The 26,329-nt window shown below is 41.0% G+C and overlaps 1 protein-coding gene across 1 annotated transcript in view; it reads right to left on the bottom strand.

The window, feature by feature from the left end:
- Positions 1-26,329, bottom strand: part of LOC135698746 (lutropin-choriogonadotropic hormone receptor-like) — a 129,799-nt gene that overhangs the window by 69,648 nt on the left and 33,822 nt on the right. The window contains exons 3-4 of the mRNA XM_065218870.1: positions 5,519-5,593; positions 5,156-5,221 (exon numbers count right to left, since the gene is read on the bottom strand). Of these exons, the coding sequence (XP_065074942.1) occupies positions 5,156-5,221; positions 5,519-5,593 (141 nt within the window). The remainder of the gene's footprint in view (positions 1-5,155; positions 5,222-5,518; positions 5,594-26,329) is intronic.

Here is a 26,329-nt window from a genome sequence, read left to right as displayed (position 1 = left end):
TGCCTTAAAGTGCTGCTCGAAGTTGAGGGACCGGTCAACAAGTACCCCCAGAATACGGACCGTCTTCTTCAGTGGTATTGGATGGCTTTGAACTTTAATAGGTGGCCCGCTGACACGGTGCCAGGATGGACACACGTGGCACCTGACGCTTTTCGTGGCCGAAAGCTGGAAACCTACCGCGCTGGCCCACCTGGCTACAGCGGAGACTGCTGCCTGGGCCTTGATCCTGTTGCGTGCTGCTGTTGGGCCGGTAGTTACGATAAGTACATCGTCTGCATACATGAAAATGTAAACATTTTTCGGCAGTCCTCCGAAAACTCCGTTCATGGCCACAAGGAAGAGGGTAACGGCGATAACTGAACCTTGAGGGACGCCCGTCTCTTCTCTAAAAAGCTGGGACCTCGTGTTGCCCACTGCGACTCTGAAAGAGCGATCGGTCAGGAACTTTTTGATGAAGTGGACACAGCCCCCAGTTGACAAGCTGCTCTAAGACGAGGGGCGTCCACGTCCTGTTGAAGGCCTTCGATATATTCAACGAGACGATCTCGGCGTGGAGACCGCTATCGTTGGCACTCTTGAGGACCTCCCCTAATGTTGCAAAATAAGTTGACGTTCCGTACCCTTGACGGAAGGCGTGCTGTCGATGGTCTAGAAGGTTTTCGGCTTCAAGGAAATGCTTTAGCCTCCTGTTGACCATTCGCTCCAGGACCTTGGCCATACAGCATGTCAAGGCTATTGGCCGGAACTTGCTAGCTTCATGGGTTGTTTCATTGGCTTTTGGGATGGGGATGACTAAACTCTCTTTCCACGACGCTGGATACGAGTTGGTGAGCCAGAGCTTGTTGAAAAGCTCCAGCATCCGTAGCTGGCCTGGCGTTGGTAACCTCTTGAGTAGAGGGTACCCGATTTCGTCGACTTTCCGTTGCTGCAGCGGAGGGCATGCTGCAATTCCTGCCAGGAGAATGCTTGGTTGATGTCCGAGTTTCCAGCGTCAGAAGAAACAGAAAAACTTGCAATGGATGACGTCGAAGGCTTAGCTTTCCGCTTGAATTCGTCTTCGTACTTCTCGATGGCTGCGAGATCGGCAAAGTACGAGCCGAGTTCGTCCGCTACAATTGCAGGGTCAGAAACAGCTTCACCGTTAATCTGTACGTGGAGCGGTGTCATGCGCCGTTTCCCACTGAGGGCGTTGACTTGCCTCCATAAGTCGGCCGAAGACTGTGACGAATTCATTCCTTCCAGAAAGTCCATCCAGCTGGTTCGTTTGGCGACACGGATTTCTTGCCGGCATTGATTGTGCTACTCATGGTAGTGACGGAGAGCGTCCTCGCGATCGGGATGTCCGATAGGAAGGCGCTTTACACGGCGAAGTGCTTTACGCCGGGCTTTAACGGCTTTCCTCGTATCTTCATTCCACCAGCGTAGCGCTTTTCGCCCCGGAACGCTGCTGGTCTTTGGGATGGTTGCTGTTGCTGCTTCGTATACCACTTTTGAAAAGTCTTCAATGCTGTTCGGATTACGCTGTAGTAACAAGGACTGAAAGGCTTCACCATAGCTATCCCAGTCCGCTTGTTCATAGCGCCATCGAGGCCTCTTGTCTCTTCATCATCGCCTCAATCGCGTTCAAAGACGGATTGACTGAGGCAGCGCTAACTGCGGCGGCAGCGACAGTGTTTCCAGAACCATTCAACTGGAGTGCGGCTTGCAGCTGGGCGATAATAGTGTCCTTTTCTTTGACCGTGTTCGCCAACTCATCGATTTTCCGACTCATTTCGAGGAGGGCGTTTTGCGTGCTTGCGTTTGTGACATTGGCAAAGGAGTTGCCTCCTTGCGTCTGGATACGAAAGACCTCTGTCCACCTTGATGCGTTGAATTTCATTCTCCCGTTTATAACTCGGGCAGGAGTGATTAGACAGACCGTGGTTGTCTGCTTTGCAGCTACTGCAGAAAGATTTCTGGGGACAGGGACGGTCATTGGCGATCGGATGATCACCCGAGTAATTCCCACAAATTGCTTTTGCAACTCTACACCGGAGCTTGGTATGGCCGAACGCCCAGCAGTTGAAGCACTGCATGGGCGACGGATAGTACGGACGATTTCGACACCGCGTGTACCCTATGTCTATGTATTCAGGTGCACACGTGCCGTGACAGGTCACGATGAGGGTCGCCGTGTTGACCCGACCTGATCCGTCCCGTCGTGTGATACGTCGCACTTCTTTTACGCCTTGATCGCTGAGGTCAGCAACAAGGTCTTGTTCTGTCTCTTTGATGGCATCTTGACAGCTGACCACGAACCTCGTGAAGTTCAACGAAGGGTGCGGAATCACTTCAACGGCTGAACCGTCCAGTAGTATTTTGAGTTGCTGTAGTTTCTTGTAATGCTCGCCACTCCGCACCTTAAGCGCGTAGGTAGCTCCACGGGCTTCCGGAAAACCTCCCTCTATCTTCGCATTCAAGTGCTTTTGAACCGATTTTCGGATCATAACCGGGTGGCTTGGAAGGCTACGACGGGTGTTGTCTTCTTGCATCACGCCTTGCAAACGCAAGATGCGCACTTCCCCATGGTTCCCTTCGGGGTCCATAAAATACGGCAAAATTGATGCATTTTGATCGTATTCTCCAGGGTCCAGACCGCCTCCTCCCGGCGGAGGAAAACCCGGGTTCACCGCCATTACGACGACCCCAGCCCAGCTCCCTGAAAAGAAACGCTCAGTTCGGACTCACCACAGATTCGTTTATGTTGCCTTACCAGGAAACCACCGCCAACGACAAAAAAGGCGGCGTTCACAACACTACACAAAAAGCACGACTCAAGTGTTCTGTTTTTACCAAGCCCCGAAATAAAGGGGTAACACTAATCGATTAAATTCGCGTACTACTGAATTGTCTTATTTGGAGGGGGTGGTAGTTCACCTAAAATGTGACCTAAAATGTGTTAAACAAAACAAATAAACAAGAATCATTAGTTCAACAACAGATGAACTTAAATTAAATTTTAAACAAGACGTTAAGAGCAGAACTTCAAGTTAAGTTGCTTTCATTTAAAAAGTTTTGACTGCATAATGAAATCACAATATGATATCAGACTTATGTCACGAAAATTGAAATCAAAATGAGTTTTCATTATGATAGAAACTGCAAACTTTAATATCTATTTGCTTTCATTTTGTTAACCGACTTTGCTCGGGCAACTAGACAGATTCTAGTCTTAATGAGGTTTTGGTGGATGTAATAAAGGCAAAGATGTCTTGAATATTGTTTTATAGTAGCCTTGTAGTATTTCACAAAACGTAAAATGTTACTTGGGTTTGGACGCTATTTTTCAGTCAAAGAGGTTTGTTTTTAGACTTGTGCAGTTTTACAGCTTTTACTCTGCTTCTTTACAAATCTGAATTAACTAGTCGAGAAAAGTGACTCATGTGCACTATTATAAAGCCTCTACTCAACTCGACCTTGTTGAAGAAGGGCTTGTAAATTTGTTTACGTCAGTTCAAAGTGTTGGCGTAGCGAAGGTTCTTCCATGCGGTCGTCTCGAGATCGATTCCAGGTTCCACGGTACAGTGTAAATAATTTAGTGGTGTTGCTTATAATTGATTTCGATTAATTTTACTCGCAGTAAAATAAACATGATAAATTCCTCCAACAACAAAAAAGTGTGAACAATATTTAACCTGCCGTCAAGAGAAAGCTGTGTAGAGATTATTTGATAATCGGGTAAAGGTTGAGTAAGCATCTTTCAAGTTCACACAACACAATAGAAGCGTAAATAGATATGCAATAAGAGCTTGTCCCATAGTCATAAGTAGCTGACTAAGTTTGCCAGATTTGCTTGTATAGAGGTTGAGTAAAGGTTTCCTCATATCGTATAACATTTTAATACAGCTTGAGGCAGTATCAATGAAATGAGTAAAGCGTTTACATTGCGAAAATTATTAGTTGGGATGTCTTTAATTTTGGTTTGTTGGTGATTAGGTATCGTGTGAATCCGGGATCCGTGCACGAGAGGAATGTTTCGGCTGGTTTTTTATTCCTTTGGGAATCTTTGTTATTCAAACAAGCTATTGTTAATTCAGAGAAAAAATAGCATTTGGCGTCAGCTATTAAAGGCTGTGGCTGCCAGTTGAGTCACATTATTTAAAAAAAACTTCCAGCGACCACATTTCATAATAATGTTGCGAATAATTGTAAATTCTGCATACTTATTATGCAAATTTGTAATAGAATTTGTAATGGAATACCCCGTTGGGTGTAGATATGATATATTATTGATGTGTTGATGATTGAATCCTTCTACATACAGCACAAATAAAAACCGAAATTGATTAAGATGAAATTTATCTCACATCAGAACTGAAAAGCTCAACCAAGAGTAAGCATTCGCCTACATATGATAACTTGTTACGGTTATATTTTTAGCCACACCTAGATTTCCAGGCATCCTACACACTTGAAGAAAAAGCACGTCGGTGTATGCAGCCAAGTTAGATAAACTGCAAACAGAGATAATCTGACAGCAAAGGAGCTTCCGTCTCTTAGCCACTATCCTGAAGTGCGGCAGAAGAAAGTGCCTTTTCACTCATCTGGTTGCTTTTTCAACCGACTTCCTGAGAATTGTTTTCATATGCTTTGCTTTCAAATAAACTGTTTGGTGGGAGGCTGTTATAAATAATAAACTAAAAATTGCGGTATTTTTTAAGAAATATTGAACCGATTAAATCAGCTTATTTCTACCGGTATGGAATTCCTCGCTAGCCTTAGTGAGTGAAAGAAAGCTTTTTTGGTAAATTACAGGGCATTTTGAAATGATTGGGATTTAAAAAGCATCCATGATAAAAACTACTGACCTTGTTTTGTTAGAAATCAGAAAACTCCCAACGCAAGAGTACATCAAATGTCACAGCTCAAAACAATCAACCCGGTCTCGCCAGTACAATGAGGTTCGTTATTTCATGCGAAAATGGAGATAAGTAAAATAATCACCAGTAGCTCCGGAATATTCCACCAAAACTAACGCTAACGAACTCCACCGAATGTTTCACCAAACTCATATTAATTTTCAGTAATTGGGTGCTTTGACAAAAGGTTTCACTGATGTCGCTCTACCAAATAATAATATTAATCTCGGTAAATAGCAATAACTAATAATACTCACAATTCATCAGTCTTGATTTGAATGGCTCTCTCGTGGATCTCCTGGATCTGATTTCCGTCTAAATCTCTGCAGAAAATAAAATGAAAATCATGAGCAAAAGGAGGATTGGTTTTCAATTTAATGGCTACGCAAAAGTTAACGACACTAATGGAACCGCCCAGTGAGGCCCAGTTTGATGAAGGCATTAGGGTCAGATTTCACAACCATGCTGATGATGATGGTGATGATGATGATGATGATGGAAAGTTATGTCACGGTTTGTTGGTCCACGTGTTTTAGGTGGCGTTTTTCGTGGAACGAAGCCATGGTAAATGATCGAAGCTCGGGAAACATGTACGGAAAACACCTTACACTCTTACTCACACCATGTGCAGAATGATGTGAACCGAGAGCATTCGCATATCCGGTACTGCCAGCAGCCCGCAGTGAATGATGCGCCTGGAAATAAGGAAGGAAAAGACAAGCAAAGATGAAAAATTGAAAATTCCAACCCGGAAGAAAGGTAGCAAGAATGCAGTGAAAGCATATTCGTATTCAATGTATGTTGGCAGACCGCTGTTTAGAGGCAACCGTGATGTTACCGGTCAGAAAGCTCATTCTGGTTTGAAGAACGTGACAGTTAGGTAGTCAAATGATTCCGTTGGCAGTTCTTCTTTAGAGACACCAAGACCGATCTGTTATGTTTGTTTGCCGACCGCTTTCATTTGATTGAGTGCTTCATTTTTAACAAACTTGCATTCAGTATGCATAGCTTTGAAATAGTGTATTTAACGTTGTCAACTCGCAAGTTTGGTAGGGAAGAGTGGAAATAAGAACCTACTGTTGTCAAAATTTCAAAGAAGAAGAGTGGGCCCAAGTAACATTGCAGGTTTTATCGAGGTATAATATATATTCTACAAGTCCAAATTATGGTCTACAGAACCCCCATAAAACCAAAATTGTTACTTGGGAGGGTAGGTACTCCCAGTGGTGCACCTTTCCTACATCATCTTAAAGTTTGATTTTTTTCACATAGCTTTAAATAATTTTACTGGGACGATGGCTTATTGAACAGAGTCTTTACTTTGCATCTTTGATCTAGTTGGCTCAGAAGCATTCCAATGCTTCAACGATCTTGCTATGAGACTGAAACGATTCGAACCTTGTTAGTATGTTGGTTTTCGCATTCGTAAGAAATCCAATATTATGGATAACCCAAAACTATAAGCCATTTTAGTTTCAAGTTGGTGGCACGAAAGTCATCCAAGAACACTTTGCTTGAAGCCGATTTTTTGACCCGTTGGTTCGATCATATGTCAATGTTGATAAGTCAGGCAAATATTGCAAGTTTAAGCTGCGCTAATGGTGTATGCGTTTGTTTGAACCGTCATAGCAACGTTACGACGTCAGTGGAAAGTTTGTTCCTTCTGATAAGACAGAATAACAGAAGTGTCTGACCGCAATTAAAATATTTTTGGACAAGAGATTACACCGGTAGGAAATCAGAAAATCTGTGGAAAACACTTCGGATCACATGAACTTCGTGTTGTTGGAAACAAACTACGGCTGGTCAAAGGATCCATTACAACGGTTTTTAAAAAAACTCGTTCGTGCGAAACGTTATATTTTAAAGCAACACAGTTTTATTTTCGATGAACTAGAATTTTTGTTTGGCGATGAAATAAGCTCTTATGGCGACATTCATTTGCCCATAATGTAAGATATTTTAACGATTTTTTTCAATATATTTTCGATTTTTTTGTTATACTTATTCCAAACAATTCGAATTGTAATTGTTCAATTTGGCCATCGCTTTCAAGGACGAGTTAGCCTCTTTAATAAAGAAAGATAAAAAAAAAGACTCAAGGACGAGTGTGATGATGCGTTATCGTGATGATTCAGAACTTTTTTCATCGCCATATGGGGCCGTTTTTTCTTTATTTTGAGTAACAGTTACTGTTTCTCTCCTGAGACTGTTCGTACCTTCTGCAGGTAATCGACGAAGATTATTCCATGCGCATCCAAAAAACGGAGGCCCTAACCTTTCCGGCCGAACGTTGGTCTTTTGGCAGCTTTGGTCGGCTTTCGTAGCTTTCCAGCCACTCTGCGGATTGCCTATTGAACTCTGGCGTATGGTAATGGACCCACGTTTCATTCATAGTCCCAAAACGTTGAAAAACGTCTGCTCGATTACGTTACAAAAACGTCAAGCCAGCCGTTTAATCATCAACGCGCTGCTGTGTTTGGTCGACAGGCAGCAAACGGGGTGTCGCGCCTCAAAAATATCGAGCAAAATGCATCCTGCTCGTCCCTTGAAGATGCCCACGGCCTCAGCTAACTCACGCAACTTCAATTTACGATCACTTAAAACGATTCGATGCACTTGCTTTACGATTCCCGTATTCGTAGCCCCTTTTGGTTTGGTTGTACGACCAATTTTTAATACAAAACCACCAATAAACTGTTATTCTCAAAGGTGCAGATGTAGGATAACATTTCGGCAACCATTGCAATGATTGTTCGGAAGTTTTTCCCATCAAAAAATAATGTTTGATCAAGATGCGGTATTCCTGTTTTCCCAGTCTTTATGCGAACGCGAAAGCAGCTCTACTGACTGTAGCTTGAAAATCAATGGACGAAATGTCATGAAACTTCATACACAAACTAGTGACGAAGAACCTCTCGAAATGAGTCATGTTCATTTTTCAATGAACACTCTCTGTCCCTCGAATAGAACTGCAGGCTGCTCTTCTCGGTGCCACATAAGCAAAGTCAGTTGAGGAGAACCATTCATTGCGTATCAAGCGGCGGACCGTTTGGAGCGATTCAAGCACCGTTCTGGCTTGGTTGCAGTCGGACCAACGTAAATACCAAGCAGCGTTGCCAGATTGTTTTCATGATTATCGGTATCAAATGATTAAAAAATCGATATTAATCGGTATTCACTATTTTAATTAATTTTATTTTATTTTTTGGAATAAAATCGTAAGGTGTACTTTCTATGTAAGTCGAAAGAAGCTTCTGGGAAATACTTGAATTAATCTCTTAATGGTACCAACAGAGCTTCCAGAGGAAGAATAAACGAAATCTTGTGGACGAAGTTTGAAGGAAGTTCTAAAAACTGTCTAAAAAACATCAGATGGGGATCTTCCAAGACAAACTACGATTGGAAACTCGGAACATGGAACTGCCGCTTGGCTTCCCGGGCTGCGATAGGTTAATATATGACAAACTAGAAGGTGACCTGCAGACCCTTCGCAGACTACGAGGCTGGCGAACTGTGGCCATGGATCGAGTAGAGTGGAGACGACTTCTTCGGACAGCAGAGGACAACAAGGCCTTAGCCTGATTGGTAAGGTAAGGTAAGGAGAAGACAGAAGAAACATCCAGGAGACACTGGGAGAATCTTCCTAAGGTAGATTGTATGAAAATTCTGGAAAAAGTCGGACGCCAGAAGACTTACGGAACAGTCGAAATATACTTCAAGGAGAAGATGGGGAAATTTCTGGAAGAAATAGATTTCTGGCAGATGTTAGCACAATATTCTCTGAAGGTCTTCACATGCTCTATTGATCCAGCAATTTTCCTGATATTCATAAAACATCCCTGAAAATTTCACAATGTTCCTTATTTAAAGGTTCAGAATATGACCCAAGAGCGTTAAAGTGACTATAATAAAAAAAGGTTCAGAAATTTCATTGAATTTATATGTACTAATGATTCCCTAAAGATATCTCAATAAAACTCTGGCAGAATTACTGAAGTTCCGGAGAAGTTGAAAAAACTGACGGGAGGAGACGGAATAACCTTTCGAGAGAAGCCCGAAGAAGCTTCCAAGGGAAGTCGAAATAGCTTTCCGAAAGGAATCAGAAAATAATTTACAAGGTAAGGTGGACGGAAATTCCTAGGGAAAGTTGGTGGAAACTTCGAAGGGAAGATTAAATAAATTTCAGGAAGTTCAAAAATCAACGTTTTTATGGACCTATTTTTCCACTGAATAAAAGTATTTCCCAATTTCCAGAAATTACTCGGATGAGCCATCAGCTGTTTCTCGACTCCTTGGTAAACAAAAACGGCGAGGAAATGGAAGCATTAGTCGAAAGAGTATCAAGCATACAGTAATCATTTTGATTATTAATAAAAAATACCGATTTAATTGTAGCTCAAAAATCGGTATTCTGAGAAATATTCTATATCTGTGTATCGGTATCAAATTTGTAAATCGGTATATCTGGCAACGCTGATACGGTAAATACCGACAATTTGTAGCATATTCGATACTACGACAACGAGTGAATGGCGACATGTCCCATCACGGTGGAATGTTGCTGATGACACCACTAAATGGAAGGATAGATTACGGCTCGACAACGATCACCGTTGGTTCCACGGACCTGATTTCTTGCAGAATCCTCCAGACATGTGGCCACAACAGCAACCTCTTCCAACAGAGACGGCTGAGGAGCTGTGACCGGTGCACATTCATCGAACAGTTCGTGAACTTCAGGCGATTCTCAAAGTGGGAACGATGGCAGCGGACCGTCGCTTACGTCCATCGTTTCATCGATCAGCTACAAAGAAAACGACGCAGAGAAGCATCCAATGTTTTGGAGTTGCTGACACGAGGAGAACTTCAGCGAGCGGAAGCGACTATATGCAGACTGACGCTGAACGAAGAAATTGCGGATGAGGTCATCTTGATGCAGAGAACAGCGTTGCCAGATTGTTTCCATGGTTATCGGTATAAAATGATTAAAAAATCGGTATTTATCGGTATTCACTGATTTAATTAATTTTAATTTTTTCAATATCTTTTGGACTAAAATCAAGAGATGTACTTTTTATGTAAGTCGGAAGAAATCTCTGGGAAATATTTGAATAAGTCTCTTAATGGTACCGACTAAACTTCCAGAGGAAGAATAAAGAAGATCTGTGGAGAAAGTTTGAAGGAAGTTCTAAAAAATTTTCAAAAAAACATCCGGAATCTTGCAAGACAAATATTGAGAACCTTCTGGCAAACATATATTAGTAACTTTCGGAAAAAAATTAGAAGTCCGAAAAGTTTGGAAATTGGAATCCAATCCCGGAGGACCAATTTCCTGGAAAAGTAAGGAGAAGCTTGGAAAAACCTTCCAACAAGTCGGAAAAAACCTACGGAGAGTGACTTATGAAGAAACTTTCATAGGAAGACAAAATAAACTTTTGGGAGAACTCGATAGATGCATCCGGTTGAACTTTAATTGAACTTCTTGGAGAAGACGGAAGAAACTTCCAGGAGACACTGGGAGAAACTTCGTTAAGTAGATTGGAAGAAACTTCTGGAAAAAGTCAGACGCCAGAGGGCTTACGGAACAGAATTGATACCTCAAGAAGAAGATGGGAAAATATTTGGAAGATTTAGATTTCTTGGGGATGTTAGCACAATATTCCCTGTAGTTACTCATATGCTCTATTGATCCAGCAATTTTCCTGATATTCATAAAACATCCATGAAAATCCCACAATGTTCCTGAAGTTTTCGGAACATTCCTGAATTGCAGTTCGGAATATCCCATAATTCTTCGGATCTCCTTGAAAGTTCTTGCAATTTTCCTAATGTTAATGGGGATGTTTTGAGGTTCTCTGATCATCCTTGAAGTACTCGGATCTTCCCTGATTATTTTGAAACTATCGGAAAATCTCTTATCTACTTTAAAAGCCCCTTGAACATCTTTAGCGCATACTTTTTTTAATTAATGAACATCAGCATTAAAGTTCTTTGATCTTCCCGATTTTTCTAATTTTTTTAAAGTTCTGTAAACTGCCGATAAAAAACAAAGAACTTCCCTTAAAATGTTCTCACAATTTTCTAATGTTCATGTTACTTTCCTTACGTTTCCAAAATTTTCATGAACCTCTCGGAACTTAACTGAAGTTTTCGAAAATTCTCTGAGATTCTCGAAACTCATTTAAAGATTCTGAAATTTCCTTGAACTTATATGTCCTGATGTTCTCAGAGCTTCCCTAAAGTTATCTCAATTCTCCTAAACAAATGGAACTATCCGGAAAACCATTGAATTTCTTTGAAGTTCTTTGGTCTTGTGAAGATTCCAAAATATTTCAGTTTCCCTAAGTTCATTAGAGTTCTCTGGGCTTTCTTGAGATTTCCGGGTTCTCGAATTTGAACAGAAATTCATGAAATTGTCTTTAATTTATCGGAACCTACCCAAAAGTTCAAACTATTCTGAAGTTTCAGAACTTCTGAAAGGTTCCTGAAGTTTTCCTGAAACTAATGGAACCGCAATAAAACTCTGGAAGCATTTCTGAAGTACCGGGGAAGTTGAAAAAACTGACGCGAGGAGACGGGAGGAGACGGGAGAACCTTTCGACGAAGCCAGAAGAAGCTTCCAAGGGAAGTCGAAATAGCTTTCCGGAAGAAATAGGAAAATAAGTTACAAGCTAAGGTGGACGGAACTTCCTAGGGAAAGTTGGAAGAAACTTCAAAGGAAAGATTGAAGAAATTTCAGGAAGTTCAAAAATTAACGTTTTTATGGATCTATTTTTCCAAAGAGTAGAAGTTTTTTTCCGATTGCCAGAAATTACTGGGGTGACCCATTAGCTGTTTCTCGACTCCTTGGTAAACAAAAAGGGCGAGGAAATGGAAGCATTAGTCGAAAGAGTATCAATCACAAGACATTTTTGAAGATGAAATTTTTTTAGAGCACGCTCAAAAATGTTTATTTTCAATAAGATAAAAGTCTGTCACAATAGTTTCCTCTGACAATTCAGTGCCGCAGGCAGTAATCATTTTGATTATTAATAATAAAAAAATCGGTATAAATCGGTATTAAAACTCCAAAATCGGTATTTTGAGAAACCTTATCTGTATATCGGTATGAAGTTTGAAAATCGGTATAAATACCGATAAATCGGTATCTGGCAACGCTGGCAGAGAAACCAACAACTCCCTCCGGCGGAACAGCAATGGCTGGAGAAATCCAGTTATCTGCTTTCCTGGATGAATTAGGTGTAGTGAGAATGGAGGGCAGGATCGCTGGATTTTCGGACGATCCCAACGACTTAAAGTGCCCCGTCGTGCTACCTAAGAACCACTACGTAACACAACTTACCGTCGACTGGTATCATCGGCAGTACAAGCATTACAGTGGAGTGACAGCCGTGAACGAAATGCTGTAGAAATTTTACTTGTCGGAGATGAGAGCGGCATTCCGGAAGGCTGAAAAGTTTTGTACGTGGTGCAAGGTGTACAAGGCGGCACCACGAAGCACCGTTACCAGAGGCAATGATCACCCCGTACGTGAGGCCGTGCAGTTTCGTTGAAGTTGACTACTTCGGCCCGCTACAGGTTACAAAGAGTCGACGCGTAGTAAAGATATGGGTCGCTCTCTTCACCTGCTTGACCATCCGGGCAATCCATCTTGAGCTGGTATCCAATCTGTCGATGGAGTGCTGTAAAATGGCACGGCGATTTATAGCTAGGAAGGGGGCGCCCTCGAAAATTTACAGCGATAGCGGAACGAACTTCGTTGGAGTCAGCCACGAGTTACTAGAGCAAATACGCGGAATCAGCATGAATTGGCAGTGACGTTCACAAACAATGTTACCCAATGGCGCTTCAATCCACCATCTGCACCACACATGGGGGGTCTTGGGAACGCATGGGTCGGTCGGTGAAGAGTGCGTTAGCATCGCTGTATAACGAACGTAAGTCCGACGAAGAAACTTTGGTCACTTTACTGGTCGAGGTCGAATCACTGGTGAATTCGAGGCCATTGACATATATGCCACTCGAAACGGCAGAGCACGAAGCCCCAACTCCAAACTGCTTTTTTTGATATTAAGCACTAGTGGGGTCAATCAACGTCCAGAGACAACTTTATGGAGATAAATCTGCGCTTCGATCCAGCTGGAATTCAGTCTAAATGTTTAAGTAACTATATAAGTGTGTTGAATTGTAGCACAAATATACATTAAGAATCATCGTTGATATTCATATAATCAATATGAATTTATGTATGTCTAATTTTGTTTAATGAAAATAAAACAAACAATACGAAGTTAAGTTGGTTTAAATTTCTAAATATATTTAATATAATAGCAATAAACGAACATCTGATGCACAGGTTTATTTACAATGAAGTTAACGATCATTCCGATTGCATTTTAACACCTTTATGAAATCTATGTTTTTTATTGCAAAAATCATAAATGATAACAGAGATTTGCGTTTATATTGCCATCGTATGGAACACAAAATAAATTCTTTTGGTTAAATTCCATAAGCATTTTGCATAAAATTCGTTAGAATTATTTCCTCAGTGTGGTAAATGGGTAAAGCCTCTAAATATATTTATGATAGTTACCGTGGTTATCAAATATGCGGATGTTGTACATGATTATAAAAAAGGAAATTTCGCGGACGTTTCATCCCATCAACTGAAGGGAAGTATTTAAAATGCTTCTTTATCAAATAAACGAAAATATGCAACATATTACATTAATCCATATTATTAGTATTTTCTGAAAATTAACGAACGTTGCCCTCTCCCTCTACATCAAATTTAAACTGTCAACTCTTACACTTGATTTGCAGAGTTCACATCGAGTCCAATTGTGGTACAGAAAAGAAACACAAGTGCAGCGAGTGTAACTCGTTGTACCTGACGCAAGCATCGCTGAATGCCCACATCATCAAGCATGTGGGGGAAAAGAGACACCTGTGCGACTACTGTGGCGCCAACTTCCTCAACAAGGGTCAACTCAAAGTGCACGAAAGAATGCACACCGGAGAAAAACCCTACAAGTGCAATGTAAGTTTTTAGACAGGTAGGTATTTTATTGTTGAACATAATTCATAGATTTTACAACATTAAAGCAATGCGATAAAGCATGCCCACAGGGACAGTTTGATAACTCATTCTACGACCCATTCAGGCATCAAGCCCTACTACAAGCTGTGAAAGTCGCTTCTCTTGTATCGGTTGACAACGTGGTTTACCGTTTTAAAATGTGCGCGGCGAATGAGAACGACCCAAATTTGAGTTTAGGTCACTCATAATCGCCAAAAGTGCAGGAAATCAGCGGTGAGTAAATTTGCCTTATGGTTTCCTGTGGAAAACAAATCAAGCAATACCAATATACTGAGTGAATACAAGCTTTACTTTTATCATATTCGGGAAGTTTTTCCCGGACAAACCTGGAAAACATGAGCAAATTTACTCATCGCTGAGTGATTTGTGAGTTAACTAAACTCAAATTTGGTTCGATCTCATTCGCCGTAGATAAAGGCTTATTGTTCTTAACCTAACGTAACAAGCTAAAACTAATCTAAAACTAATGAATTACTATTGGTACGGGCTACCAATAGTGAACATAACACTAATTGAATTAAAAATTAAATTGCAGCTAAAAGCAAACTCCACAAAAACCGAGTTTCGCAAACTGGATGGTTCGAAACCTCATCACCTGTCGCAACAGTGAGCGTGGCCCTCGAGTTCATAAAACATTGTCGAAAGTTTAAAAACATACCAGCCTGAAACTGTTAGTTAGCGGAGATTAGCTGGTTTCCGACTCTTCGAAAATTTCATTCAAGCGTACATCCATGCATCGTTGGATGGTGCACTTCTGTAACCATCCGGAAGAAAGGGATCTTTTTCGGGAACGATTGCGCTTCCAGCTGTTCGAAATGCGAAATGTTGTAAAATAGTATCGCAAATTATCTGAGTAACTGATCCCAATCCATCGGGATGCCATAAATCTGAACGGGTTAGGATCAAGCAAAATTCACGACACACCTCGGAATCTCTATGTTGCTCAGTTCATCTAAGAATGTCTGGAATTCTTCCCATCGGTGAGGAATCTCACCATCAAGCGGATCATCCCATCCTACACTGCAGGCCCACAAACACTTACTTACTTACTTAACGATCCTGCGCACCTCCAGGGGTGCAAAGGGCCTTTGTGAAAGATTTCCATCCTGGGCGATTACTAACTTTGGCCTTGACCTGTGCCCAAGTCCAATTTCGGTCGACGTTCTTAATTTCACTGTTTAAGCTCCGCCGCCACGAGCCTCTAGGTCTGATTTCTAGCTTCATACGGCGGACCTCACTGGCGAGTTTTACCATGTTCCAATTCTTGTCCGTTGTTTAGCGCTAAAAGTCGTTGCTATAAAATCAGTTCGTAATCTTTCACTATAGGTTTCTGTAACAATTTGAAGGTTTCGGAGACAGTAGGTGGTTGGCCTAAGGTCTCCTATCCTCCGTGATGGGACTGCCATCTTGGGTATAGCTTTCGGGGAGAAGCATTTCGTATTCAGCCGCTGTTTGAGCTGCCCCTAACATGGAGAACAGACGCTCAGGTTTTGTAAGCCACATCCTCCGAAAAGGATGCAGCTCCCCCTTCCCTGTCAGCATACGACCAAAGTTCCCACCGGGATTGGTTACCCGATCTTCCCTGAGGTTACTCGTACCCCAGCCGGCGCCACGGAGAGAAAGGGATAGGAGTTATTGGGCAAGAGGCTAAGGACCACTTTCACTTGCGTGACGACGGGTCTATTTTATAATCTTCAAGTACGCGAAGTACCGGTGGTACGCATTATCTCAGTCATTTGCCAGCCCGACAAACACTGCATTATCATTTTCGCTTAGACAATCACGGGAGCCAACAGTCCCAAGGGGTCGAATATTTTTGCTATCTGGGACAGGACCGATTGCTTCGTCACTTGTTTACTATCTCAACTGCTACACGGAACAGGAACTGGTCTTTCTTCGGATCCCACAGGAGACCTAGAGCCTTGATGACTTGGTTGGCGCTAGAATCCTGGATCGATACTAGGGTTTCACGATCTTCCTCAGGAGTTCCATCTAGTACTTTCTCCGAATTGGAGCACCATTTTCAGCATTAATTTTTTAAAGGTCCTGACGTAGCTTCTTGGCTAGTTCAACTGTTTCTGCGCCAGACAGGATGTCATTCATATACCGTATGCTCGTATGTATGTACTCAGGTGGCGTTTAGAACAGGCCTTGGCCTTCATGACGCGCCATATTGAGTAATCCAGCGAATTAAGATCAGGGCTGGATAGCGGCCACATATCCTTCGCCCAGAACGGAAGATGTTCCTGCAACCACTTCTGAGTGCGGTTCGAGGTGTGGCACGGAGCCCCATCTTGTTGAAATACAACATTTGACTTCGGACTGTACTGTTCTTTGATCCACGGAAGAACAAACTTACTTAAAATCTCGATGTAGACCTCCGTGTTGACCTTGTCGCCTTCAGGAATGAACACCGGGTCAATTTTTTTGCCATCGGAAGCCACCAATCCAAACACCATAACGCTAGCAGGATGCTTGGTCAGATACACGTTCTTGTGCTCGTCGGCCACGTCTTTTACCGGAAGAGAACTAATATACCGGTCGGTTCTGGAATTTGAAACGGGATCGGCGGTAAACATGCTCTCGTCGGTGAACAGGATTACCGGATTTTTTCGTTTAAGGAAGTTCAAGATTTTCTTGCATCGTTCGACTCGTAGCTCCCGGATACGGTTGGCAATCATGTAAGTTTTTTTTTTCCCGTGCCCTCGACTTCACCCCACAATCTTCCTTTACGATCTTCCGTGCCATAAAGTCACTGATCCCGTGTTCCTTTGCCATTTTTCTTATTGAACGCACTGGATTCACCCGAATCTTCCTTTTGATAGCAGCGATAACCCTCGGAACCCGAGCTGACCTCGGACGACCTGTGGCCACTTTTGCGAATAGTTGTCCTTTCTTTTCTCGGTCTAAAACCCTTTTGATGGTCCACTCCCGCGGCGATTGAAATGTCTTTTTGCGACATTTGCGCGTGGGACAAATCACGAATACGCTGCACTTCATGGTGCAACTGTCAAACTAAGTAAGTTACATTCTATTCTCCCACAGGTGTCGAACAAACCATGGTTCAAAGGGTTGGACATGAGCCGCGACTTTATACGCGTTGTATCAAGGCTTATGTCCAATCACTGCTCGTTAGACTCGCACTTCTATCGAATTGGGCTCTCAGGTAGCAATTTATGTGCGTGTGGCAGTGGTTATCACGATATCGAGCATGTTGTTTGGTCGTGTACTTTACACCGTGTTGCCAGATCTGAGTTATCCACATCCCTCAGGGCCCGAGGAAAACAACCCGCGATACCCGTTAGAGATGTCTTGGCGAGCCGAGACCTCGACTATTTGAATTTAATTTATGTGTTTTTAAAACGAATAGATTTGAGGATTTAGTAGTTAGTGTCATCTTGTGTTCCCTCAAGTTGTTAGCTGCCCATCGGTGTAGCCCCATGTTTGTCTTTTTCATCAGAGTGTCACCTAGTTCGAGATCAAGAGCACATTGCTCTCCAAACCTTGTGTTCCCAATCCCTACCCTGCCATCCATTTGTTACAATTTGTTACCCCTAACCTCGAGATAGCCGCGAGTAATCGGCCCCCGCTTTACTAACGTTAGTTTTAAGTAATTTTGTGATCTAAACAATGAATATCGGCTCCGCAAAGCTACAGCAAATGAGCCAGGAAAAATAAACGAATCATTAAAAAAAAATAGCCTACTACGGTATGAGCTATAGGTTACGTGCATGCAAAAAAACAAGGCATTGTATGCACAGGTAAAACGGGAACCTTATTTGTACGATGGTGCAAACATTATCACGCATACGGTACGAGGCACAAAAGATTATCTCTTCCAATTCTGGATAATTAGCTATCTCATCACGAGCTAAATGGATTAGTGACCTCACCGCAAGGAAGGAAGATGCCGAAGTCCCATAATTAACGGTGAGCAACACTAGGACTTGTAGCGCTTCTGATGGACTACCACGCCAGAAGATTTGTTGGTACCGCGTTTGGGGCGGATCTTTAAGAATTTGCCTGTATATTTTCGAACCATCCACAGAGAAAACGACAATGTGGGTTTGAAACGTAACACGATGGAAAACAAGTCATTTTGGCTTTTCGAACCAAACCGAAACTGAATTTTTGGTGATCATTTTTGTCCGTTGCATGTTTTGCGAGTACAGTCTTTAGTAGGTCCAAACTAGAGCTAAGCCCTATTTAGCTACAAAAGAGTTGTTAACTGACATAACCCCAAGGCTTCAAAATGCGTGTCGATGCATTTTGACATGGCTGGTTCTCGGCAATTTGGTTACCACATCTTAAAATTGAGCCACTACATGAAAGGTATGACTATCTACTTTCAAACGGAACAGACAAGGAACCGATTGGAGTTGTGGGTGGCCAATCGGAACGATAAAACCCGTGAAAGGTAGCTCTGTGTGTGGGACCTCCCTTAGCTCAGTCGGTAAAGGCGCAGCTACAAAGCAAGACCATGCTGGAGATGGCTGGGTTCGATTTCCGGTTCGGTCTAGGAATTTTTCGGGTTGGAAAATTTCTCGACTTCCCTGGGCATAGAAGTATGACTGGACTTGCCACACAATCATATCAATGCAAAATTGGTACAGGCATCGAAAGCTCCGATATGCAATAAGCTTGAAATGCGAAGAAGAAGAAGAAGAAGAAGAAGAAGAAGAAGAAGAAGAAGAAGAAGAAGAAGAAGAAGAAGAAGAAGAAGAAGAAGAAGACGAAGGTTGCTCTGTGGACATTCGGATTCACCGGGAAAATGGTCATTTTCTGAAAGAAGACCTAGAGATCCGCGATTTTTTTCTAAATTGCTTACAATCATGAGCATAGAGGAAATATACCATCATCATATCAATTCTACAACCAAGTGGCCAGAAAACGGCCCTGTGGATATCCGGAGTCACCGGGAAAATGATCAATTCCGGAAAGTAGACAGAATCATGAACATAGAAGAAATTTGAAAGTAGACCTAGAGATTCGTAATTTTTTAGAAAATGTAAAACTCCATATTGATTCGATCCCCCGGTGGCTATAAACGCCCGTCTGGATATCCGGATTCACCGGTGAATTGGTTATTTATTAAAAGTAGTCCCAGAGATCCACGTTTTTTTTCTAAATTGCATAAAATCTTCTGTATAGAGGAAATATACCATCACCAAATCGATTCTGCAACCAAATGGCCAGAAAATGATCCTCTGAATATCCGGAAACACCGGGAAAATGGTCAATTCCTGACATAGAGATCCGCGATTTTTTTTTCCAAATTGCATACAATCATGAGCATACAGAAAATATGCCATCACCGTATCGATTCTGCTGCCAGATGGCCATAAAGTGCCCTTTTGGACCAATTCCTAAAAATGGTCCTAGAGTTCCACGACTTTTTTCTTAAATTGCATACAATCATGAGCTCAGAGGAAATATGCATCAATTGTGAAGGAGAAAATTTAAGACGAAGAACCGTCAAGTCAGATGACTTATGCTATTTCTGTTCGGAAAACTCATCATAATGTCGAGTAAAATGTAACACTTGCGGAAACACCATTTGCTCTGCACATCGATCTTGCTATATTGAATATAGATGAATCACTGAAAAATGTTGTTCAGATAATCAAAAGAAAATTTAATCACCTTTAGTTTGACGTTAAAATAATTAACAGAACTTTATTATAATCGGAAATTTTAGCTATATCTCAAAAACTATCCTACTGAGATTTGTTTGGACTACATTTTTGGATTAAGCGCATGATTTTACATGGGAAATGACCATCAGCGTACAAAGTTCAAATATGGTACTATATCTCAGCACCATTTTTATTCAATCCCCCAGCAGCCTTAAAGTGCGCTTCTGGATATCCAGTTTCACCGGCGAAATGGTCAATTACTTAAAGTTATCCTAGTGATTCGCAATCTTGAGATCTCAAGATTGCGAATCACTAGGATAACTTTAAGTAATTGACCATATCGCCGGTGAAACTGGATATCTAGAAGCGCACTTTAAGGCTGCTGGGGGATTGAATAAAAATGGTGCTGAGATATATTTGTTCAACTAAGGGTTTTATGCATTGTCTAAAAAAATCGCAGAGCTCAAGATCCACTTCCAGAAAATAACTACTTTTCCGGTGATTTCAGATATCTTGAGAATCGTTTCCTGGCGACCCAGTACAGAATCTCTATGGTGGTGATATCCCAAGTAACAAATCTAGAGCTGCTTGGCTATATTCCAAATTTATAAAGGTTTTATTGCAGCTGCAACCATTACCTACAGCTTTATGACGGTCATATACAATGCAAGTCATGAAACATTCTTATAGCTATCTACAAAATCCCTATAAAGCTAATTAAAAAACCAACTGATGCTTATGCTATTTTCACTTATGAAAGGTTTTATGATTGCTTTGAAGTATACAAAAAAGTAATATAAATTGCCCTTATAAAACCAAAAAAATAATCCTTTCGTTGCTTTATAAATAAGCGCAATAAAACTAGTTGGCCATGAAACAGTTATTTTAAAACAATTATAAGCATTCAGTTGCGACTTGTCAGAAATGTAAATAGGTGGTTTATTTTTACAACATAGAAAAGAATCAAAACTTTCCGGTACTTCCAAGCGAAGCGCAAAGAAAATCAACAAAATTGTTAGCATGAGCATGAAAACATTTCGTGTATACGTCTCGCTCGCATATACATGGGGTGACACGGTCGAATCTTGGTCGAAATGGTGACAGTCCTAGGGCAAAAAGGTTGAAATCACGCATAACTTTTCATAAAGGTTAATGTACCATTCAAAACTTTTCTAAATGTTTGTAAAATTCATCGGTTGCACCCGTAGAATACACACTTAAAAAAATTCATGTAAATTTAGGTGCTCTGAGACTGACATATACGAGCGTCATTTTTGACATAAAATTGAGTCGTAATAGATGCAAAACTCAGCTCAATCAAACTTACTTTTCGTCGAGTACCAAACTTTTCAGTGTCGGAGCACTTAATTTTACATGACATGTTTGTTTACGTCTCATCCTTTATGTCAAAGATGGATTCCGTCACGTGTAAAATTAGGTATTTCTAAGTGTGTAGGAATATACATTTGCCCTCAAATAAAAAAATGAATTCAAGCTGAACATTGCATTAGGTTCTAAGTAATATTGACAGATTCGCTTCGTCAACTTTCTCTTTGCATCCCCACGGTCATGTAAAGACATTCCCAGGTATTTTCAGCACATAAATCGATAAAAGAAGCTTTTATCTAGCATCCAATACGACAAACACATCAAGAAACGGTTCTGTGAATAAGTTATCAACGAAAGAGAAAGTCGACAGGTTGCGATTTTTTGCGCTTTGGGAGATATTAATGTTCAAAAATTGTGTTTTTTTTCTCGTTTTTTCAACAATATCTTTGAAATTTGAAGTTTAATCCAGTATGTTTCTTCACAAAATCTATTTATTTAATGTATTTGCATAAGAGAATAATAAAACATTATAAAGCTGTAAGCAAAAAAAAACCGAAAAAAAAACCATATTTTCAACATTTTTTCTTTAACTCCATATAACTTGGAACCAGTAGACAGTGGAAATTTAACGTCTTTGAAATAGCTGTTTATTTTGTCAAGATAAACAACTTTGCTCAAAACATCAAGTCTCCAAAACGTCAGAGAAAGAAGTTAGATTGTGGCACCATCTTTGCGGAAGAGTTTTGAACTATTTGTTTATGTCAATAGATGGTCCTTATAATGACGAGAAATTTTGCCGAAGACACCAAGTCACGGAAATGCTTCGTTTCGGAGTTATTAATTTTGATCCGCTAGGTTGCATTCCTGACCCAGTGTGCAATGTAAGCATTAGACATTTTAAGAAATTGCGCTTTGTGTTTTTCTTGCCTGCTGTCCTCTGTCGCCATATTGTCATTATGAAAATGCCATTAGCCTTGGAATAAAATCCAAGAAATTTCAATAAAATAATGGCTAAATAAGAGATCCGAAATGATTTCCAGTGTGCATTGGTAAGAGTTTATGTATTGAGATCAATTTTCTGTAAAATTAAGGTAATTCTATCAAATTAATTTGATTTCTGAAACAATCTTTTTTGTTAACTTGAATTATTTTGGAGGCGCATTTATTTAACGCTCATATTATCTCAATATACACGATAACATTTCAAGCGCATATGTTTTGGAACTTCTAAAAAATCATATATTTTTTTTAAAATTTTTACTAATGTCGCCATGAAACAAAATTGATGGCATGGTGATCTTGACACCAACACTCAAACATATTTTTAACCGCTAAAGATTTCCATTTGGAAAAAAAGTTTCAGCAGAACAGAACAAAAACAAGCTAATTTATGGCGGTTGCTTTGATGCCAATAAAAATTAAATTGGCTTTATAACTGATTTTCACCAAAGCGTAATAAAACTGCTTGGATACAATATTACTCTTATAGAGGCTATGAGAACCTTTTGTAGAGTATGAGGCTTCCTGACAAAAGGTTTTAAGACAGCTTTATTGTGATTCTCAAACATGCTTTATAAACCTTATCAAGAGTGGTCCACTAAGCTGTATGACGATCTTATAGCGGTTATCAAAAGGTTGTGCTGGAGCTATTAATTTTATTGGCGGTTTTATGAAATTGATCTCAATAACCACTAATAGAGTGCAATAAAACAAGAAATGCTACTTGGGATATGTCCTCTATACTCAAGAGTGTATGCATTTTAGAAAAAAAATCGTGAATCTCTAGGATATGTATACTTTCCCGATGAATCCGGATGTCCAGAAAGGTGTTCAATAACCACTGGGGGAGCAAATCAATATGCCACTGAGATGTATCTTCTCAACTAAGGGTTCTTCACAATTCCTTAAAAACGCGGATCTCTAGGTCTACTTTCAGGAATTTACCATTTTTTTCGGTAAATCTGGATATCCACAGGACTACCTTCTAGCTATCCATTAGCAGAATCGATATGGTTATAGCATATTTTCTTTTTGCTCATGATTGCATGCAATTTAGAAAAAAAAATCGCGGATATCTAGGTCTACTTTCAGGAATTGACCGTTTTCTTAGATATTCCGGATGTCCAGAGACCACTCGGTGACAGAATCGATATGGTGAAAGCATATTTTATCTATGCGCATGATTGTATGCAATTTAGAAAAACTCGCGAATCTTTAGGACTACTTTTAAGAATTGACCATTTTCCTGGTGAATTTGGATATCCAGAAGAGCGTTTAATGACCACTGAGGGACCAAATCAATATGGCACTGAGATATATCTTCTCAACTATGGGTTCTTCACATTTTTTAAGAAATCACGGATCTCTACACCCAACCGGTGGATGTGAAATTCATCATCAGAGGATGTAAGTGGAGACCGCATAAACCGAGGATGCAATATACCTTGCTGCGGTCCAATGCAAGAAAATTGGAGACCGAAAAATGTGGAGTGTATTAGTGAGTGAAATTAATTATGTCGAAAAAAATTGGAAGAAGGTTGCCGACTGGACTCGAACAATGAACGTTGCGATTTTCAGACCGGTGCTTTCTCCACTGCTCTCTCCATGCTTCTGAATATGGATAGCCTAAAAGCAAACAGCAAGCGCTCATTTCCTCTCACACTTGACTTCGTATGCTTTTTTCTGATGGAGAGATTCGAGGCAAGTGTGTGCGTCGTTCTACCATGTTATACATAAAAATCAAGGCAAATGCTTGCTTGTGTAGGTGAAAGCACAGCCAGAACACGAACTAAAAAAGGCAAAAAACCATTACATCGCCTGCAAGGTCAGCTCCTAACATTCGCTGCGATGTTCATGAACAGAGGATGATAGGAAATGGAACTAACATTCATTGTAATAAATTTTTGGTTTGCGTGTAGGTCTACTTTTAAGAATTGACCATTTTCAAGGTGATTTCGGATATCCAGAGGACCGTATTCTGGCCACCCGGTAGCAGAATCGATATGTTGATGTCATATTTCCTCTTTGCTAATGATTATATGTAAGTTAGAAAAAATCGCGTATCTCTAGGTCTACTTTCAGGATTTGACTAATTTCTCGGTGATTCCGGATATCCAGAGGTCCGTTTTCTGGCCACTTGGTTGCAAAATCGATATGGTGATGGTATATTTCCTCTACGCTCATGATTGTATGCAATTAAGGAAAAAATCACGGATCTCTAGGTCTACTTTCAGGACCGATTGGCCACCCAAAACTCCAATCGGTTCCTTGTCTGTTCCGAACTTTTCCGGGTTTTTCCGTTCTGGCTGGCCAACTACAGGTCCAATTGGGTTTTTATCTATTCAAAATAAAATTAGATAGCCATATCTTTCGATTTGTGGCTGAATCATAACGATTGGTCATCTCATTGCTGAGAACCAGCCATGTCAACTATGAATCGACACGCATTTTGCAGCCTTGGTACTTTGAGGAAGCTTCGATGGCTTGGTATTATGTCAGTTAACAACAGCACAGGACTGCAACGCCGTTCATCAGCGAACAATTCGAGTGAAGCCAAATTTCTCTGGTGCTCTGGTACTGATTTAACAGCTCCTGCTTTTCCTCTACGATTAAGCTTGGTATATTTCGTGCCGCGGCAAATAGGGACAGATTTCTTGATAACTTTATAAAAGCATGATTCTCGTAGATTGTGCTCGTCAATTTGAAAACCAATAAATCAATTTTTAATTGCAGGAAGTTACGAATAATTTTGAGGGCATTAAATTTGATTCCACCTTGCCGCATTAAATGCTACATGGTTGGAGCTTAAATACGTTTAGGAGCAGCAGCTCTGCAGATGTTTTCGGCAGTTTCAAGAACTGGATCTCATTGAAGGGGTTGGTTGACACAGCAACAATGCAGCGATGATAGGGAAACCGAAGAAAGAAGAAAATTTAGGGCGCAGGAGAAAGATAGCTTCATGCTTAAAGGGCGAACACGAAATTATTGTGACACATTCAACAGGGCATAACTTTTTTACCATTGGGTAAAAATCAACCAAATTTTGCACACTTTCTCATTGATGTGTATTGTGTACATGCTGTCACGAAGACGTGGTTTTCGATTCAACGAAAATGGAGGTGAACCAACGCGAGTTGAGAGAACAAATTCTTTCCAAACACCTGGAATTTCCTGACCTGTCGCACCGGCAGTTGGGAAAAATGTTGAACATTCACCATTCAACCGTCTCCAGAGTGTTGAAGCGGTTCCAGGAGCGGTTGACGTTGGACCACGGCAAAGGAGCTGGAAGAAAACCGGGACCGGAGAACAAAAAGACGGAGGGAAAGGTGAAGCGGATGATTAAAGCAAATCCCAACGTCTCAAGCCGTGATTTGGCTTAAAAGATCGGCATGTCGCAGAGCTACGTCCAGAATGCAAAGAAGAGAGCTGGACTACATACATACAAGGTACAGAACTTCCCAAACCGCGATGAGCGGCAACAATCGACGGCTAAAACTCGGGCACGGAAGCTCTACGAGAAGATGCTGACAAAATATGGCTGCTGTGTGATGGACGACGAAACGTATATAAAAGCCGATTTTAAGCAAATTCCGGGGTTGGAGTTTTTCACCGGCAAGAGCAAGTTCGATGTGGACGACAAATTTAAGAAGAAGAAAATGTCGAAGTTCACCTCCAAATATCTCATTTTGCAGGCCATCTGCTCTTGCGGACTGAGGAGTGAGCCTTTCGTGACAAAGGGCACAGTAAATGGCGAGATCTACAAATCTGAGTGCCTCGAGAAGCGCCTTTTGCCGTTCTTGCAGCAGCACGACGAAGCTCCGCTATTTTGGCCAGATTTGGCATTATGCCACTATTCTAAAAGTGTCCTGGAGTGGTATGAGGCCAATTCTGTCCATTTTGTTCCAAAGGACATGAATCCGCCAAACTGTCCGGAGCTGCGCCCGGTGGAGCAGTACTGGGCAATAATGAAGCGGGAACTTCGGAAGAGCAAGAAGACAGTCAAAGACGAGAAGGACATGTTAAGAAAATGGAAAAACTGAGAAACTGGTACCGGATGACACTGTAAAGACTTTGATGGAGGGCATCAAGCGAAAATGCGTTCAATTTTACACTCAAGGCTCCATCGATTAACTTTTCTTTTGATTTTTGAAGTAAATATATGTATAAAACTACCCTAAAATTTTGGTTTGATTCTAAGAAAATTGGCATGACATTTTCGGTGTCGCAATAATTTCGTGTTCGCCCTTTAGTCTCATTTAAACAGCTTATACGACAAATATGGGAATGTTAAATGATAAGTGGCATCAAAAATTCATACATTTTTTTCATGGAAGGCTTCCGCAACTCGAATTGCTCTGATT

The sequence above is a fragment of the Ochlerotatus camptorhynchus genome, unplaced genomic scaffold (assembly GCF_037179485.1).
Source record: "Ochlerotatus camptorhynchus isolate MF236.1 unplaced genomic scaffold, CSIRO-AGI_Acam_v1.1 ptg000094l, whole genome shotgun sequence".
NCBI lineage: Eukaryota > Metazoa > Arthropoda > Insecta > Diptera > Culicidae > Ochlerotatus > Ochlerotatus camptorhynchus.
Note: the sequence above shows the minus strand (reverse complement) of the source record. Positions and strands in the feature narration are given on the sequence as shown.